This window comes from Salvia hispanica, chromosome 1 (genome assembly GCF_023119035.1).
Source record: "Salvia hispanica cultivar TCC Black 2014 chromosome 1, UniMelb_Shisp_WGS_1.0, whole genome shotgun sequence".
NCBI classification, from domain to species: domain Eukaryota; kingdom Viridiplantae; phylum Streptophyta; class Magnoliopsida; order Lamiales; family Lamiaceae; genus Salvia; species Salvia hispanica.
Window position 1 is genome coordinate 34,512,214 of NC_062965.1, and position 16,042 is coordinate 34,528,255.

General features: G+C 35.7%; 2 protein-coding genes across 7 annotated transcripts; both read left to right on the forward strand.

Moving 5' to 3' along the window:
* The first annotated feature begins 8,958 nt into the window (after positions 1 to 8,958).
* LOC125200787 (anthranilate synthase alpha subunit 2, chloroplastic-like) lies at positions 8,959 to 13,610 on the forward strand. The gene is made up of 11 exons (XM_048098552.1): positions 8,959 to 9,163; positions 9,496 to 9,680; positions 9,877 to 10,066; positions 10,407 to 10,558; positions 11,060 to 11,175; positions 11,265 to 11,511; positions 11,604 to 11,660; positions 11,894 to 12,046; positions 12,232 to 12,312; positions 12,672 to 12,758; positions 13,005 to 13,610. The coding sequence occupies exons 1-11, from the start codon at positions 9,037 to 9,039 to the stop codon at positions 13,326 to 13,328; spliced, it is 1,719 nt and encodes a 572-aa protein (XP_047954509.1). The 5' UTR covers positions 8,959 to 9,036; the 3' UTR covers positions 13,329 to 13,610.
* A 338-nt stretch (positions 13,611 to 13,948) lies between these two features.
* LOC125200789 (probable NAD(P)H dehydrogenase (quinone) FQR1-like 3) lies at positions 13,949 to 16,011 on the forward strand. Of its 6 annotated transcripts, none has more exons than XM_048098556.1 (5): positions 13,949 to 13,967; positions 14,142 to 14,209; positions 14,311 to 14,404; positions 14,758 to 15,023; positions 15,656 to 16,011. In XM_048098556.1, exons 2-5 carry the CDS (start codon positions 14,184 to 14,186, stop codon positions 15,879 to 15,881), a joined length of 612 nt encoding a protein of 203 aa, XP_047954513.1. In that variant the 5' UTR covers positions 13,949 to 13,967; positions 14,142 to 14,183; the 3' UTR covers positions 15,882 to 16,011. The 6 variants fall into 6 exon arrangements, with proteins under 6 accessions (XP_047954513.1, XP_047954516.1, XP_047954515.1 ...); XM_048098555.1 differs by lacking the exon at positions 13,949 to 13,967 and adding an exon at positions 14,029 to 14,055; XM_048098559.1 differs by lacking the exon at positions 13,949 to 13,967 and having other exon boundaries at positions 14,012 to 14,215; positions 14,294 to 14,404.
* The last annotated feature ends 31 nt before the right edge of the window (positions 16,012 to 16,042 follow it).

Sequence of the window (16,042 nt, forward strand, 5' to 3'; positions counted from 1 at the left end):
TGTAGCTTCTTCTATTTTATGACTTCGCCACAGTACTTTAACAAGTGCTATTCTTTTATTTCTGAGCTCTTTGACTTCTCTCGCTAAAATCTGTACTGGTTCTTCCTCGTATGTCAAGTCTGGTTGTATTTCAATCGATTCAGCCCGGATAACATGAGAAGGATCTGATCTGTACCTCCTCAACATTGAAACATGGAACACATTATGTATCTTTTCTAGATCAGGTGGTAATGCAAGTCGGTATGCTACTGGACCAACACGTTCTAAAATCTCATAAGGGCCAATAAATCTCGGACTCAGCTTTCCTTTCTTGCCAAATCGCAGTACTTTCTTCCACGGAGATACTTTCAAAAACACTTTGTCACCGACACAAAATTCAATGTCTTTCCTCTTCAAATCCGCATAAGATTTATGTCTGTCTGATGCTTCTTTCAGTCGATTTCGTATCAATCTGACTTTTTCTTCCGTCTCTTGTATAATTTCAGGACCCACTATCTTATTCTCGCTCAGCTCTGTCCAACATAACGGTGTTCGACATTTACGGCCATACAATGCTTCATACGGAGCCATCTGAATACTAGAATGGTAACTGTTGTTATATGCAAATTCCACCAACGGCAAGTATTTTTCCCAACTACCTTCAAAGATGATGACGCAACTTCTCAACATGTCTTCTAAAATCTGTATTACTCGTTCCGATTGACCATCTGTCTGTGGGTGAAAAGCTGTACTAAGGTGTAGTCGAGAACCCAAAGCTTCTTGAAATTTATTCCAGAATCTCGAAGTGAATCGTGGATCTCTGTCAGATATAATCGAACTAGGTACTCCATGTAATCTCACAATTTCACTAATATAAAGTTCAGCTAACTTCTCTAATGAATAATCAGTTCTTACCGCAAGAAAATGAGCTGATTTGGTCAATCGATCAACAATCACCCAAACTGAATCTTTCTTCCGAGGTGATAAGGGCAATCCTACAACAAAATCCATCGTGATTCGATCCCACTTCCATTCTGGTACAGGTGATTGGCTGCAATAAACCTGACGGAACTTGATGTTCAGCTTTGACTTGTTGACATGTTAAGCACCTTGCCACATATTCTGTAATATCTCTCTTCATACCATGCCACCAATAGAATTCCCTCAAGTCACGATACATTTTATTTCCTCCGGGATGCATAGAGTATAAACTGTTGTGCGCTTCCTGGAGTATATCGTTCTTCAACTCTTTATCATCTGGCACATACAATCTTCTTTTGAAATATAAGTATCCCTCGGGACTTTGATCGAATCCATGTGTCTTCCCTTGAGAGATCTGATCAAACTTAATCTTCACTTTATCATCATTCTTTTGAGAATCTTTAACCCGCTGAATCAGTGTCGATCTCACTCTTAGTTCTGCCACAAGATTTCCATCATCTGATACCTCTAGCCGTGCATTCATCGCTCTCAAAGCTGCAATTGATTTCCTGCTAAGTGCATCTGCCACAACATTGGCCTTCCCTGGATGATAATCAATCACACAATCATAATCTTTAAGTAACTCTACCCATCTTCTCTGCCTCAAATTGAGTTCTTTTTGTGTAAGTAGATACTTAAGACTCTTGTGATCTGTGTAGATATAACATCTTTCACCGTATAAGTAGTGTCTCCAAATCTTCAAGGCAAATACAACGGCTGCCAATTCTAGATCATGTGTGGGATAATTTCTCTCATGTGTTTTCAATTGCCGGGAAGCATAAGCTACTACCTTACCTTCTTGCATCAATACACAACCTAAACCATTATGCGATGCATCACTAAATACAGTGTACTCCTTTCCCGATTCAGGTTGAATTAGTACAGGTGCCTCTGTCAAAATCACCTTTAGTTTATCAAAACTTACCTGACATTCATCGCTCCAGTTAAAGGGCACATTCTTCTGAAGTAAAGTAGTTATTGGCTTTGCTATAATAGAAAAACCCTTCACAAATCTGCGATAATAGCCTGCTAACCCAAGAAAACTACGAACCTCTGAAACATTTTTCGGAGACTTCCATCCCACAACAGCTTCAATCTTCTTCGGGTCCACTCGAATTCCCTCTGCTGATATAGTATGACCCAGAAAAGCAACTTCTGTCAGCCAAAATTCACACTTACTAAGCTTTGCATACAATTGCTTATCTCTCAATATTTGCAAGACTGTTCTCAAATGCCTTTCATGATCATCCCTGGTTTTAGAATACACAAGTATATCATCAATAAACACAATTACAAACTGATCAAGGTATGGTTGAAAAAACCGATTCATCAAGTCCATAAAAGCAGCTGGGGCATTCGTCAACCCAAAAGGCATAACTTTGAATTCATAATGGCCATAACGAGTCCTGAAAGCTGTTTCAAACACATCATCATCTTTCACCTTCAACTGGTAATAACCTGATCGCAGATCAATCTTCGAAAATATGCTTGCTCCCTTCAGTTGATCAAATAAATCATCAATTCTAGGCAAAGGATATTTATTTTTAACAGTTACCTTGTTCAACTGTCGATAATCGATACATAGTCTCATGGATCCATCTTTCTTTTTCACAAACAACACTGGCGCTCCCCAAGGTGATACACTCGGCCGTACAAACCCTCGATCAAGTAATTCTTGAAGTTGAGCTTTCAATTCTTTCAATTCTGTCGGAGCCATTCTGTAAGGGGCCATCGATATCGGTGTGGTGCCTGGTGTAACTTCAATAGAAAATTCAACTTCACGTTCTGGTGGCAAACCTGGTAACTCTTCAGGAAACACATCAGGATATTCTGACACTATAGGTATATCAGCTAACTTCGGACCCTCTGTTCGTGTATCTAGAATATAGGCTAAATATGCCTCACAACCCTTTCCCATAAGCTTACGAGCTGTAGTAACAGAAATCACATTATCAAGGTAGTCTGATCTCTTACCAACCACTATCACCTCATGATCATCTAGTGTGTACAATATTATTCTCTTCTTATAACAATCAACTAGAGCACGGTGAACATACAACCAATCCATTCCCAGAATAATGTCAAATTCACGAAACGGTAACTCCATCAAGTTGGCTAAAAAGAGACATCCTTGGACATTTAGAGGACAATTTCTATAAACTCGATTCACTACCACACTCATACCCAGGGGATTTGACACTAAGATATCATATTTAGTCTTTTCTAAGGGCAAACTATGTTCTTCTATAAGTTTATCACAAATATATGAATGAGTAGAACCGGGATCAATCAAAGCAGTAACAGGCACATCAAATAATGTAAAAGTACCCAATATGACATCAGGAGCGTCGGAGTCGTCGCGAGTCCGCATAGCATAGGCACGTGAAGGAGCTCTCGGTGCTGGTCTCTGAATGGGCTCAGATGTTGCCCTCTGTCCTCGTGCTGCTCCAAAACCCCTACCTATTCCCCGGCCTTGTTGCACCCCTGGCGCTGATCTAGTCTCAGAAGCTTCTGGAATATTCTGCCCTCTCGGACAATTTCTATAGTAATGATCCTTAGATCCACATAAGAAACACGTCCCCAGAAGTTTTCGACATTCACCGGGGTGAGGTCTTCCACAATGTTGGCACATCGGTACTCTGTCTGATCCTGATCCTCCAGTACTAGCCATTGAAGTTGCCTGTTGCCTAGGCCTAAACTCTGACATTTGGCTGGGTCTTTGGCCTTGGAATCGACTAGGCGCTGAACTCCTGTTACCTCTGAAGTCTCTGAATCTTTTCCCCGAGAATCCTGTTACCTACTATCAGTTACTATTTACGGCAGAGAGCACTAACTTTGAAAAATCATTCCGCTCGACTCATAAGTCCAAAATCAATGAAACCAATTGCAAAAGAAACATATAACAGTCAGGTTTATGAGGATTAATTTTGAGCTTGAAATTCCTTTTCGTTTAGGATATATGAATACTTTTTAAGAACCCGCCAGAAACAGGGCAGTCCTTTTAGAAAATTCATAATAAATCCATATGAACTCGGTTTAGGCTGAATTTTGGTGACAACGTAGAAGACATCTAAGAGTAACTTCTGGTAAAATATGAGCCGAAAATAAATTCTTTTGATCTGTCAAATAAGCCTAGAAACCTACTGTTTAATCAGTGTACTTATTGGCTATCAAAAACATTACTCTAAAAGTTCATTTCCTGATTCTAAAATAAAAGTATAGTTTCAAATGCATCAACACAAAATCAATATCAAGCATCAAAATAACAAAACCCCCAAATTCAAGAACCCTAATTTTGACTCCCTCAACAAGAATCACATCAAATTAACATCACTACTATGCTTAGAAACAAGATTAAGGAGGTTATGGAGAAGTCTAACCTCTAATTTTAACTAATTTGCAAAGCTAAGTAGAGGTGGTTTTCAACTTGAGCTCCAAAATTAAGAGGAAATAGGAGGAATTGAAAGCTTGGATTGGTGGAGGGTACTACATGCTTCACGGAGGAGTGATTGGAACTATCACGGTGGCTGATCGGAGAAGTAGAGAGGCTGTCGAATTTTTACAGAGAGGGGAGAAGTTTACGTAGAGAGAGATAGCTGAGAAGGATGAGTTTCATCTATTTTCTAATTCTTAATTCTTAATTCTTTTCCTTTTTCTTATATTTTTTTTTTCTAATTTCCTAAACAAGGCACGTATAACCCTATTACTCATCAATCCTTCCATTCTTTTTATTTCTTCTTTTTCTTTATCTCCATCTTTTTTTCTAAAATTATAAAAATCCTATATTTATCTCTTCTATTCTAACCCCAACACATACATATAAAACTATTAACTATAAAATTTCTAATTTTCTATTTCTTCTAATGCTGGGATATTACACTTATAGTATTAAATAGATATATATCTAATTAAGGAAAATTTAATCAAATTAATTATTCTTATCTAAATGCATATATGATTTTTCAAATAAATTTTTATTTAATCATTCTATAATTTAATTTTTAGCTTTTTCTTTATTTGTTGTGCTATTCTTTCATAACTTATTTTTTTCGTTAAATTTTCTGGAACATTTTGTCAATGTAGTAATGATAAGGCTGATTCCATGCATTGGTTATGGGGTTAAATTCTATAATTTACCGGGTCTGACGAGGTTTTGTAAGCCAGGTGTGTAGAGAAAAGACCAGATCCAGGAAGAAGAAGGAATCGCCTGGAGAAGGGAGCTGGCAGAGGAAGCGAGCATAAAAGGGAAGAAATTCATTAGACGGAGGAGCATTCTGGACAAGGGCAGAATGGGAAGCACAAGGAAGAATCTAGAAGCTCCGTCCCTTACAAATAAGAACACACGACCCACATTACGGAGGATCCATCACCTTTAGCTTAGCTTTCTCACTCTCTACACACACACTTGGGGAAATTAGTTTGGGGGGTTCACGGTCAGAAAATTCATCGGAGTTGTGTAACACCGTCTCCACGGGAGACGAAGATACAATCTATTTCCTACTTTCAGTTTATGTTTCTGAATTTCCCGAGACTTCGTTGTTCGAAGCTCTGCCGTATCTTGTTAAATTTCCGTTGGATATTGCACTCTTTTGCTATGGAATTTACTGCTATGGTTTTGTTTAATGTTATCGCTGCATTTTCTGTTTACTTGGGATGTTTTTGCGATTGATCTGAGTTGGAAGTTGAATTGTGTAGAGATTGTAGTAGATCGGTTAAATCTGGTTGAATCTGTGTGATCGGAGATGGAATTTGCTGTGGTATGTTGTGGATGGCTTGGATCCGGAGTGGATGAAGCGTTCAGAGTTTGGATCTGTTCATGTTTGCATGGTCTTGATGTTTAATTTCTGTTTCCTTATTTACTTCGTCTAGGTATAGTAGATCTGTTTAAATTTCAGTAGTTAATTGTAGTAATTGGTTTAATTTAGCTTGCTCTGTTTTCATTTCGTGTTTTGCTCTGTATTTCCTCTGCATTTTGTGATCAAGGTTTTTGAGAAGATGAAGTCATTGTTAGTTAAGCCTTTAGTTAGTTGATCTGCAACTTTTCGTTCGTACTTTGCTAATTTTGGGAAATGGTCCCCACGATTTATCTTTCCTCTGTCTAGGTTAGTTTTAGGAAGTCGTTTACCGGGTCTAGTAGTTGTTTCTGCTCTGGGTAAATTTGAGTACGCCTTGTTTTTCGTCATGCATGTTCTGTTATTCCTGCCTAGATCTAGCTGTTAGGATAGAGCATTTTGTTTTTCAAGTCTAGTAGTTAAATCTCAACCCCGAAAATGCGTGGCAGCAGCCAAAAACAGTGTCCAAGTCTCCTTACATGTTTACTTACGCCTCCATCTCTGTGGGATTCGATCCCTACTTCCCTGTACTAATCTTTTTAGCATAGCGGGTTGAGGATTTTGAAAAAACTAAGGGGTAAGATTGTGTGGACCAACGACTAAGGTTTTGAGGGTTCCTTGAGTTCCTAGACCCTGTGATCTAGCGGATTCTCTGGATCTGAGAAGTCTGATTTTATTTTGCACTGCACTCTCCTACCGTTTAGCTCTTCCTCAAGTAACAATGAAATGATTCATTTAATAGTACATGAAAAAATATGTAAAAAATAAACATTTATCTTATTCAGATTGGTTTGTATAATAAAATAATACACTATTTTTGCATTATCTTTTCAATTTTTTTGTTATTTTTCTTTGCTTTAATTAAATTTAGTAATTTTTATTTAATTAAGCTAGGGCGTCTAATATTTTAATATAACTATATAGTTTTAAAATATTTAAAAAAATTAAAATTTTGGAACGTAAAAAATTAATATCAAACTTATGAACATTCTAAAATCAAAACCACATACTCAATTAGTATTAACACATCATAGATAAAATTTTAGTTTGTTCTATGATATAGTGAATTTAGTTAAGAACTTTAATATTTTATATAAAAAAAGAGGAAATATGAACTATAGGTGTTGCTTATATTCGTTGATTTTGATTTTGTTTTCGGGCTTTGCCCGCTTTTCATACCAAAAAAATTCTAATGTGTTGGATGTTATATTAAATGGAGTTAAAAACTTTATTATTCTATAGAGATTATTGTGAATAAAAAGTGACTAAAAGAATCAGTTTATCAATATTGAAGATTATAGTATTATAATTACAAAGTAATTATTTTTGTTATATGTTATAGTAACTGTGAGTAGTTACAGTTCAAAAATATTAGATAACTAATTATTTATATTTTATAGTGCTAATTATTTGTTAAAATTTATTTAAATTCAAATTTATAAAGACTAATTCGTTAAGAAGTCTGACATTATATGTTTACTGATAAATCATATTTTATTTGTAGACAAAATGTACACTAAATATATAAAGCTAATAAAATTAATATTTTGAAATTTTAAAGATATATCTTTAAGTAAGTGCATTAAAATGGGTATAGATAAAAAAGTTATCCAAATCCAATCATGTTTTAAAAGATTAGATGATATCCACATGTTATTAAATGCATGCATGATCTATGCATAATCAACATTTATATCCTTAAATAGGTGGGTTTAATAAACAAATTAATGTAGGGGTAATAAAGTACATATATAAAATATAAATATAATTAAAAATATAATATAATATACATTTACTATTTTAACCCCATTATGACAATACCATTATATCTCTAAAATATTTTTCTATTTTAAATATGCGCAAAAATATTTTACATCATACTTCATTCGTCCCAGATTAAAAGTCACTTTTTGTCATAAAAGTTCGTCCCAGTTTAAGAGTCACATTTAGAATTTTCCATATTCGGTCATACAATTTTACTCAATTGTTCATCAAAATTACATCAAAATGTCATCATCTACACTAAAATAAACCAAAACAAAAATAAAAATCCAAAAAAGTCAAAATGAACACACCTTCAACCAACCCACTTCATTTATTACACATTCTACCATCTCACCTCATTTATTACACACTCCACCATCTCACTTCATTTTATACACTTCAACGCTTTCTTAAAACCCGAGCCATAACAATAAGTGGCTCCTAATCTGGAACGAAGGGAGTAATTATTAATTAATATCATGTGAAATTAACAATATTAAGTTAATTAAAAGTAACTAAAGTGTATATCATATGAAAACTAAAAAAATTAAGTTAATTACAATAATATCATATGAAAATTAAGTTTTAACTGAAATATTTTACATCATGATTAATATCATAAAGTTTAACAAAAATAAGTTAATTAAAATAATTTCAATGAATTTGTTCACAAGACTAACTACGAAATTATGTGAGTATACATGATGCATATTTTTCATATATAGGAAGTTCAAAGGTGTTACCATCATATTTTGGCCCTTTTTTCAAAGAAGTGAATAACATATTATGTACGATTAGTTTGAATATTAATCACTTTCTATTTGTCAAATAATTATTGGATAGACATACCACGTCATAATGACACCTTCGCATGTCTTGACTAGTGAATTTTTTTATCCTGGGACTCTAGATGACGGGCGACTAGATTTTCAATAACTATTTTGTATGTTTTATAGAAACTTTCCCATGAAAAGAAAATCACGTCATAAACCTACTAAATCAGTTTTACTATATTGAGATTCAAATTTAATAAGTTTTTTACTATTATCTAATTGTTATTAAAAAATAAATAAATTTCTCATGGTGGACTATAGCAACTACTATTACTACTTATTTATCTCTTATTACTGTAGTAGTAGTATATTTTAATTAATTTTTATATTAAAATTTGTTGTATTACTTATTTATTATAAAAACTACTCCTATTAATAGTAGACTGAGAGAATATTATTTATAAAAAATATCCGGCTTTTTTACTAATATTGGTATATTTGTAAATTCCGGTATTGAAGAAGATCACGTACATTTAATTCCATAAATGTTATTCCCATTGTCATAATTGTAGGCGTTTTACAAAGTTAGATTTAATGTACTTATATATAAGTTACATATCGTGAGTCTCCTTCTTTCTCAATCTAAACCAACTCAGTCATACACTCTCTGAGAAGAGGCAAAAATCACATTTTCGACTGTTTTGTAAATGGAAACCCTAGGTTTTCGCTCTACCAATCCGCTTCTAGCTCCTCGCCGCACCGCCGCCGGACCTCTAACAGCCTCCTTCAGGACTAGTGTTGCCGTTAAATGCGGCATTTCACTTCCATCGTTGGGTCAGTTCACTCTCTCCTCAATCAATCTACCTCTGCCACTTGAAATGATTTGTTTTACTCCTTATTCTATATTGTTTATGGAATTACTGATTCATTAAGGTTATGTTTGTTGCTAATTTCCAAATCAAACATAATGAATTTGAAATTGGAAGGAAAAACGTTTGGATGATTTTGTATTGAGCTTGTTGGCTGCAGTGTAGTTGCTGACCAATTGAGGTTACGTTTCTATTGAATTTAACATAATACTAGATTGGAAAGTGAAAGGAAAAATGGTTGGATGATTTGTTATTGTTTCTTCAATATCATGATCGCAATGAGTTTGGTGGCTGCAGTGGACCACTCCGTTAAGTTCAAGGAAGCTGCAAAGGATGGGAATTTGATCCCTCTGTACAGACCTATATTTTCTGATCACTTGACTCCAGTGCTTGCATACCGGTGCTTGGTGAAAGAGGATGAGAGAGATGCCCCCAGTTTTCTTTTCGAGTCTGTTGAGCCAGGTTTAAAAGCTTCTAGTGTTGTAAGTTATCTTTTTTCTTTTCATCGTGTTTGCAGATTAGTTTTCAGTTGATTCTCATTTTTATTGATTAGAGAAAACAAAAGTGGAGATGTTATCTCGAGTAAACCTCTCTCATTGTTGTAATAGGTTTTCCTTATGCACATAAATGAATATAGGTTCCTCATTTGCTCTAACTAATGCTGAATAAATTCTTTAGGGGCGCTATAGTGTTATTGGAGCTCAACCATCAATGGAAATTGTGGCGAAGGAGAACATGGTGACCATAGTTGACCACTTTAAGGGAGAGAGGACAGAGAAGTTTTTGGAGGATCCCATGGTTGTTCCTCGCATGTATATGGAGAAGTGGATACCGCAGCGAATCGATGAGCTCCCTGAAGCATTTTGCGGTAATTTATGAAAAGTTGAGCACTGCAATTGTTAAGCAATGGCCATGATATAGCCCCATGGCCACTAATTAACAACGTTGGTTAAGTTACACGTTGTTGGTAAAATTCATGATATTGGCTCTAGCTAATACAAGATTACATCTATCCTAAGGTTCAGGGAGAGCAGTTAGAGAATGTAAGATATTTAGTTAATGATTTCTTGATAAGATTATTTTCCCTGCATATCACTATTGAGTATATGTTAATGGTGTTCTGGATTACTAAGTGCAAGTAAAGATCTCTATGTTCTGTTCGGTCACAAACTATAAGAAATCCTTAACAATGTGTTTTTTTCAAACAGGTGGTTGGGTTGGTTATTTTTCATACGACACGGTTCGTTATGTAGAAAAGAAAAAGCTTCCTTTCACAAAAGCTCCTATGGATGACAGAAACCTTCCTGATGTTCACCTAGGCCTTTATGATGATGTAATTGTTTTTGATCATGTGGAAAAGGTTCATTCTTACTCCCTCAAAATGTTAACACACATTCAATCAAGGAATTTCAAATTTTAAGTATTTTGAGTTTGTCTAGTCATATTATTGTACAGGCTGTGTCATGCTGCACTGGTCTGCTTTCTTGTTGTTGTATGTGTTTGATAGACTTACTTGTTCAAATCTGCTTTCTTGTTGTTGTATATGTTTGATAGACTTACTTGTTCAAACTCTCTGGCTAGTGGCCATGACCAAACTACTAGCTAAGAGACAAACTTGTGTTTACATATAGGTCTCTTTTTGGTAAATCTTCCTTTTAGTCTCTCACATTTGTTTTGACAAATAATTATAGTATACAAAGTACAAACTATTTGCATTAATTTATTTAAAAGTTTACTACTTCATTATACTATAAGTCTATAACTATCCCTATTAAATTTAAAGTAACTAATTTCCCACCCAGCTTTTATTGCTGCTTGAAGTTTATTATCCCATTTACTTAGTACTGGTACTTATCTCCAGAAAGCATATGTGATACACTGGGTCAGGTTGGAACAGTATAAAAACGTCGAGGAGGCCTATCATGATGGAATGAATAGATTAGAAGCTTTAGTTTCAAGAGTGCATGATATACAAACGTAAGCAATGCATTTTCCTATTTAAATTTCACAATTATATGAATGGTTTCTGTTGTTAAAATTTACCTTGTTCTGTTTGTTACTTTTAGTCCTAGGCTTGCTGCAGGTTCAATAAAATTACACACTAGCCTTTTTGGTCCCTCTTCGAGCAAGTCCACCATGACAAGTGAAGAATACCAGAATGCAGTAGTAAAAGCTAAAGAGCATATCCTAGCAGGGGATATCTTCCAGATTGTCCTCAGCCAGCGATTTGAACGTCGAACTTTTGCAGATCCCTTTGAAGTGTATAGAGCATTAAGAATTGTCAATCCAAGTCCATACATGACATACTTACAAGTCTGCCTACTCTTCTCTAAAATTTGTTCCTTTACGTTGATCTCATTTTTTTTTTGTTTCTTACAATCTGTAACCATGTCATTGATGATCAGGCAAGAGGCTGCATCCTTGTTGCTTCAAGTCCTGAAATTCTCACTCGAGTTAAGAAGGCAAGTAATTTCTGCTGTTCGAACGTGACAGCTTCATCTTCGCTATCCCTGCTAAAACTTGATCTTTCTGATATATTACCCTCTAGATTCTAGTATTTTCTTTTAACTAATGAGCGGGTTATACTCAAGAAGATAACAAGCTTGTTTTACGGCTTTCTAGTATTCTCCAACTTATTTTTACTGTTTCTTTTACATGAATCTGTTTCTTTACTGCTTAATATTCTTTATAACAGGGTATAGTTACTAACCGGCCTCTAGCTGGAACTATACGGAGAGGCAAGACAGTACAGGAAGATTATATGCTACAAAATCAGCTTTTGCATGACGAAAAACAGTGTGCCGAACACATTATGCTTGTTGACTTGGGAAGGAATGATGTCGGAAAGGTTATTCTCATCTGTTTCTACTATTGTTTAATTTGTTACCTTATACATGGATTAGGTGTTGGTAAAACATGCTATTTGAAACTCTGTAGAGTATATTCCTTGAAAGATTGTTCTCATATGTGAGAGGTATATTTCTGGATCACATATCCTCTTGGTCCTGTTCTTGATTAACTCTGGCATTGCAGGTGTCAAAACCGGGCTCCGTCAAGGTTGAAAAACTGATGAACATTGAACGCTATTCCCACGTCATGCACATCAGTTCCACTGTATGTATTCTCTACCAGTGATTATCCTTTACATTTAATAGCTTCTTTTATTCTGAAAAGAAAAGGTAGAGTGCCTTGCATATTCAGCTCTATGAAAACTACACGTATTAAATTATTGGAAGTTTTTCGTTTATGCTCGGAAGGTAGAAGCAATATTTAAACAAATCAGTGAAAGCTGACGAAGGTCTTGCATATTTTGCTCAGAGATTCAAAAAACATTTTGTTGCTTTATTTCTCAGTTATCAGAAAACCAGGCACTTTTCTTCTGAGAAATAATATCTATTGCCACTGACTTTTCCTCTGAGAAATAATATGTATTGCCACTGATTGTTCCGTCTTTTCTTCTCTTGATTTTGAAGGTTACTGGTGAGCTTCTACCTAATTTGACCAGTTGGGATGCTCTCCGTGCGGCATTGCCCGTTGGAACTGTCAGTGGAGCTCCTAAGGTTGTGCATTTCAATTTTCTTCATCCGACATACCTTCCTCTCTGTCTTTCTAGTGGCTGCTGGAAAATTTTCAACTCTTAATGTTTCTGTTTCAATTAGGATAAACTAAAATTATGTACTGCACATAGTTGATAACGTTTGTGTGTCTAGAAGATTTTAATCGAATGGATGCGCTTTCATTTTCATCCAATAAAAGGATCACATCATTTTTCCTAATTGCACGGTTTGGTAACTTGTGATGTGCAGGTGAAAGCTATGGAATTGATTGATGAACTAGAGGTGACGAGACGAGGGCCTTACAGTGGTGGTATTGGTGGCATTTCTTTCTCCGGAGATATGGATATTGCCTTAGCTTTGAGAACCATCGTGTTCCCAACCAACATGAGGTACGACACTATGTACTCGTACAAGGACAGCGAGAAGCGCCGCGATTGGGTCGCCCATCTCCAAGCTGGGGCTGGTATCGTTGCTGACAGTGATCCTGCTGATGAGCAGAGGGAGTGCGAAAACAAGGCCGCTGCTCTTGTCCGTGCCATCGATCTTGCAGAGTCATCATTCGTCGAAAAGTAACACCTTCTTCAGTTCCCATACTCCATCCCACAGATACCTCGGCAAATATAACCTAGTTGTAGAAAGAAAATTTTCTTTTCACCGTAGGAGTTGGGTTTCCACTCTCTCTCTCTCTCTCTCTCCCTCTCTCTCAAGTTGTAGATGGAAAAGATGGCTTAGGATGGTTGCTTGCTCCAGTTTTTGTTGGACATTTTGCAAATCATGTGATTCTCATGTTGTTGCTTGCAATATTCTGTTTATTTATTACGAGATGTTGAAAATTCAATAATTACTTTGCAAACACGTATTATTTGCCTATTTTCCTCAAATCGAATTTATAATTCTCAAATCATATCATTGTATGTAGTGAAGATGACTGAAATTCCATAACAAAAGCACAAAAAACTGCGAATTATTATTTCATGCTTAGGGCTCAATCCTTCTTTTCTTCAGTTGGATTTTAGTGTTGTATTTTCCACAAAATCATTTCGATTCTTGAATGTTGAATTTCGCTTGTTTTAATTTCCCCAAATAAATTAATTGACATGTGAAGTTTATGTCCAATATATTTACACACGAGGCAAACCTTATCTCAAACAACAAATTATCCACCCAACGAGACAATATAGGGACACTTGTCTGGAAATAAACTATTAAGAGGCAAATATTTTAGTACTACTATTTCATTTATTATTTCTGTAGGGAGTTCCATAAATTATTGTGTCTTCGTTTGCTGTTTTGTTCACATGTTGGCTGATTTTCTTGGTTCTTATGATAACAATCATTAACCCCATCCCTCTCTCTCTCAAAATTTTGATTCTTTTGTGATCTCAGGTTTTCAGATTGGGTTATCTCTGACTTCAAGAGAGGCAGATCATGCCAATTACAAAGATTTATATTGTGTAAGTGTAAGGACAGAAAATATTTTTTTTAAAAAGGAAGCATGTTTTATTTCGATGATTTCAAGGATTGATGAAGATTTTCAGCTCATATCATATTTTAGGTATTACTCTCTGTATGGACATGTTGAGACTATGGCAAGAGAAATACAGAGGGGTGCTAATTCAGTTGCTGATGTTGAAGCTACACTTTGGAGGGTTACTTTCTTGATCTGTCTTCTTTAATTCATGTTTGTTTTTTTATTTTGTTAGTATATAATTTGGCCCAGTTTGTGGGATTTCAGTTGATGAAGATTTTTATGCATACTAGATTCTTGATTCCTATTGCAATTTCAGAATCTAACTTCTTTTTTGTGGTTTGATTACTCATTAGTCTTGATGCAATATTGTTATAATTCTTGAAGTTTCTAGTGAGGAAAGAGATGGAAAAAAGCTTTGATCTTGGGCATTTACTAATTGTGATAGGATGGATAAAAATATAATTGCTGATGTTGACTAGTCTACCATTTACTTCAATGGGATGGATTGAATGATTTAGGACTTGTTTTTAGGTACCGGAAACGCTGCCTAGCAAGGTATTAGAGAAGATGAAAGCTCCTGAACAACCAGATGATGTGCCTGAGATAAGGCCTCAGCAGCTGGTGGAGGCCGATGGTTTCCTCTTTGGTTTCCCTTCTCGTTTTGGGGTAATGGCGGCGCAGTGCAAGGCCTTCTTTGACGCCACCAGCGATATATGGGCCTCCCAGCTTCTTGCTGGGAAGCCTGCTGGAATCTTCTGGAGCACGGGTTTCCATGGAGGTGGTCAGGAACTTACAGCGTAAAATTTCCTCTTCCTTCTTGATCATCTGTTGCAACAATCTTACTTTCACCTTGTCTTTGCTAGTTACTACATATATAGTAATCTGAAACTTATGCCATCATATTTTGACTAAGAAGTTTCAGGGAAGGTGCATTTTCAATGATTTAGTAACATTATTCAGTTTTCTCTTCTTGATTTTGTTTCAACAATCTTGCTTTCACCTTGTTTTGTTAGATGCTTGATGGCTAAGTGTCACAAATTGTGGGTTCTAATACAAAATATATGTGATTTGAAGCTTCCATAATCATGTGAATTATGTAGTTTGATACTTCAGTGATTTAGTAACACTATTCAATTAATTCTTCTAATGAAATAGGTCATTGATCATTGAGTTAAACTAGTTAAGTTAGATCATAAACTTGTGGCAATCTTGCTGTCACGAAGCTTCACCTCAGTCGAGTAGTAAGTAGAATTCTGCAGAGATGAGTCGAATAGTCTCGTCTTATTCTTCTTCTATTAGACACGACTGGCTAAGCGACTGCCATGAAACTAATTAAACTAGGATTAGTGTTCGTAAAATTTGATTTTTTGAGAAGCTATGACCATGAATGATGTGTGTGCTTGAGTGGATATATGTTTCTTGCTGACAGATTGACGGCCATAACGCAACTGGCACATCACGGCATGATGTTCGTGCCACTCGGCTACACATCTGGTGGTGGGATGTTCGAGATGGAGCAAGTGCGTGGTGGATCTCCCTACGGTGCAGGGACTTATGCTGCAGACGGGTCGCGCCAGCCTACAGAGCTCGAGCTTCAGCAAGCCTTTCATCAAGGTAAGTACGTTGCTCAAATCACCAGAAAGCTCAAGAAGTGAAAAAACTTACTCTGGAATGGCCTCACAAGCTTAGCAAAGAGATGGAAATGCCAAATGTGAAGTGTTTCGTTTCTATTCTATTTTCATGCTTCATTAATAAAAACCGTACAAAATAAGTCATTTTATTTAAGTTTCAATTGGTAAAGCCTAAAGAATAATCG

Excerpts from the sequence above, each read along its gene's own strand:
- LOC125200787 (XM_048098552.1), top strand. The coding sequence starts at position 9,037 with ATGGAAACCCTAGGTTTTCGCTCTACCAATCCGCTTCTAGCTCCTCGC. Across the intron at positions 9,164-9,495 it reads CATTTCACTTCCATCGTTGG|TGGACCACTCCGTTAAGTTC; the intron begins GTCAGTTCACTC and ends TGGTGGCTGCAG. Across the intron at positions 11,661-11,893 it reads TTCTCACTCGAGTTAAGAAG|GGTATAGTTACTAACCGGCC; the intron begins GCAAGTAATTTC and ends TCTTTATAACAG.
- LOC125200789 (XM_048098556.1), top strand. The coding sequence starts at position 14,184 with ATGCCAATTACAAAGATTTATATTGT. Across the intron at positions 14,210-14,310 it reads ATTACAAAGATTTATATTGT|GTATTACTCTCTGTATGGAC; the intron begins GTAAGTGTAAGG and ends ATCATATTTTAG. Across the intron at positions 15,024-15,655 it reads GGTGGTCAGGAACTTACAGC|ATTGACGGCCATAACGCAAC; the intron begins GTAAAATTTCCT and ends TCTTGCTGACAG.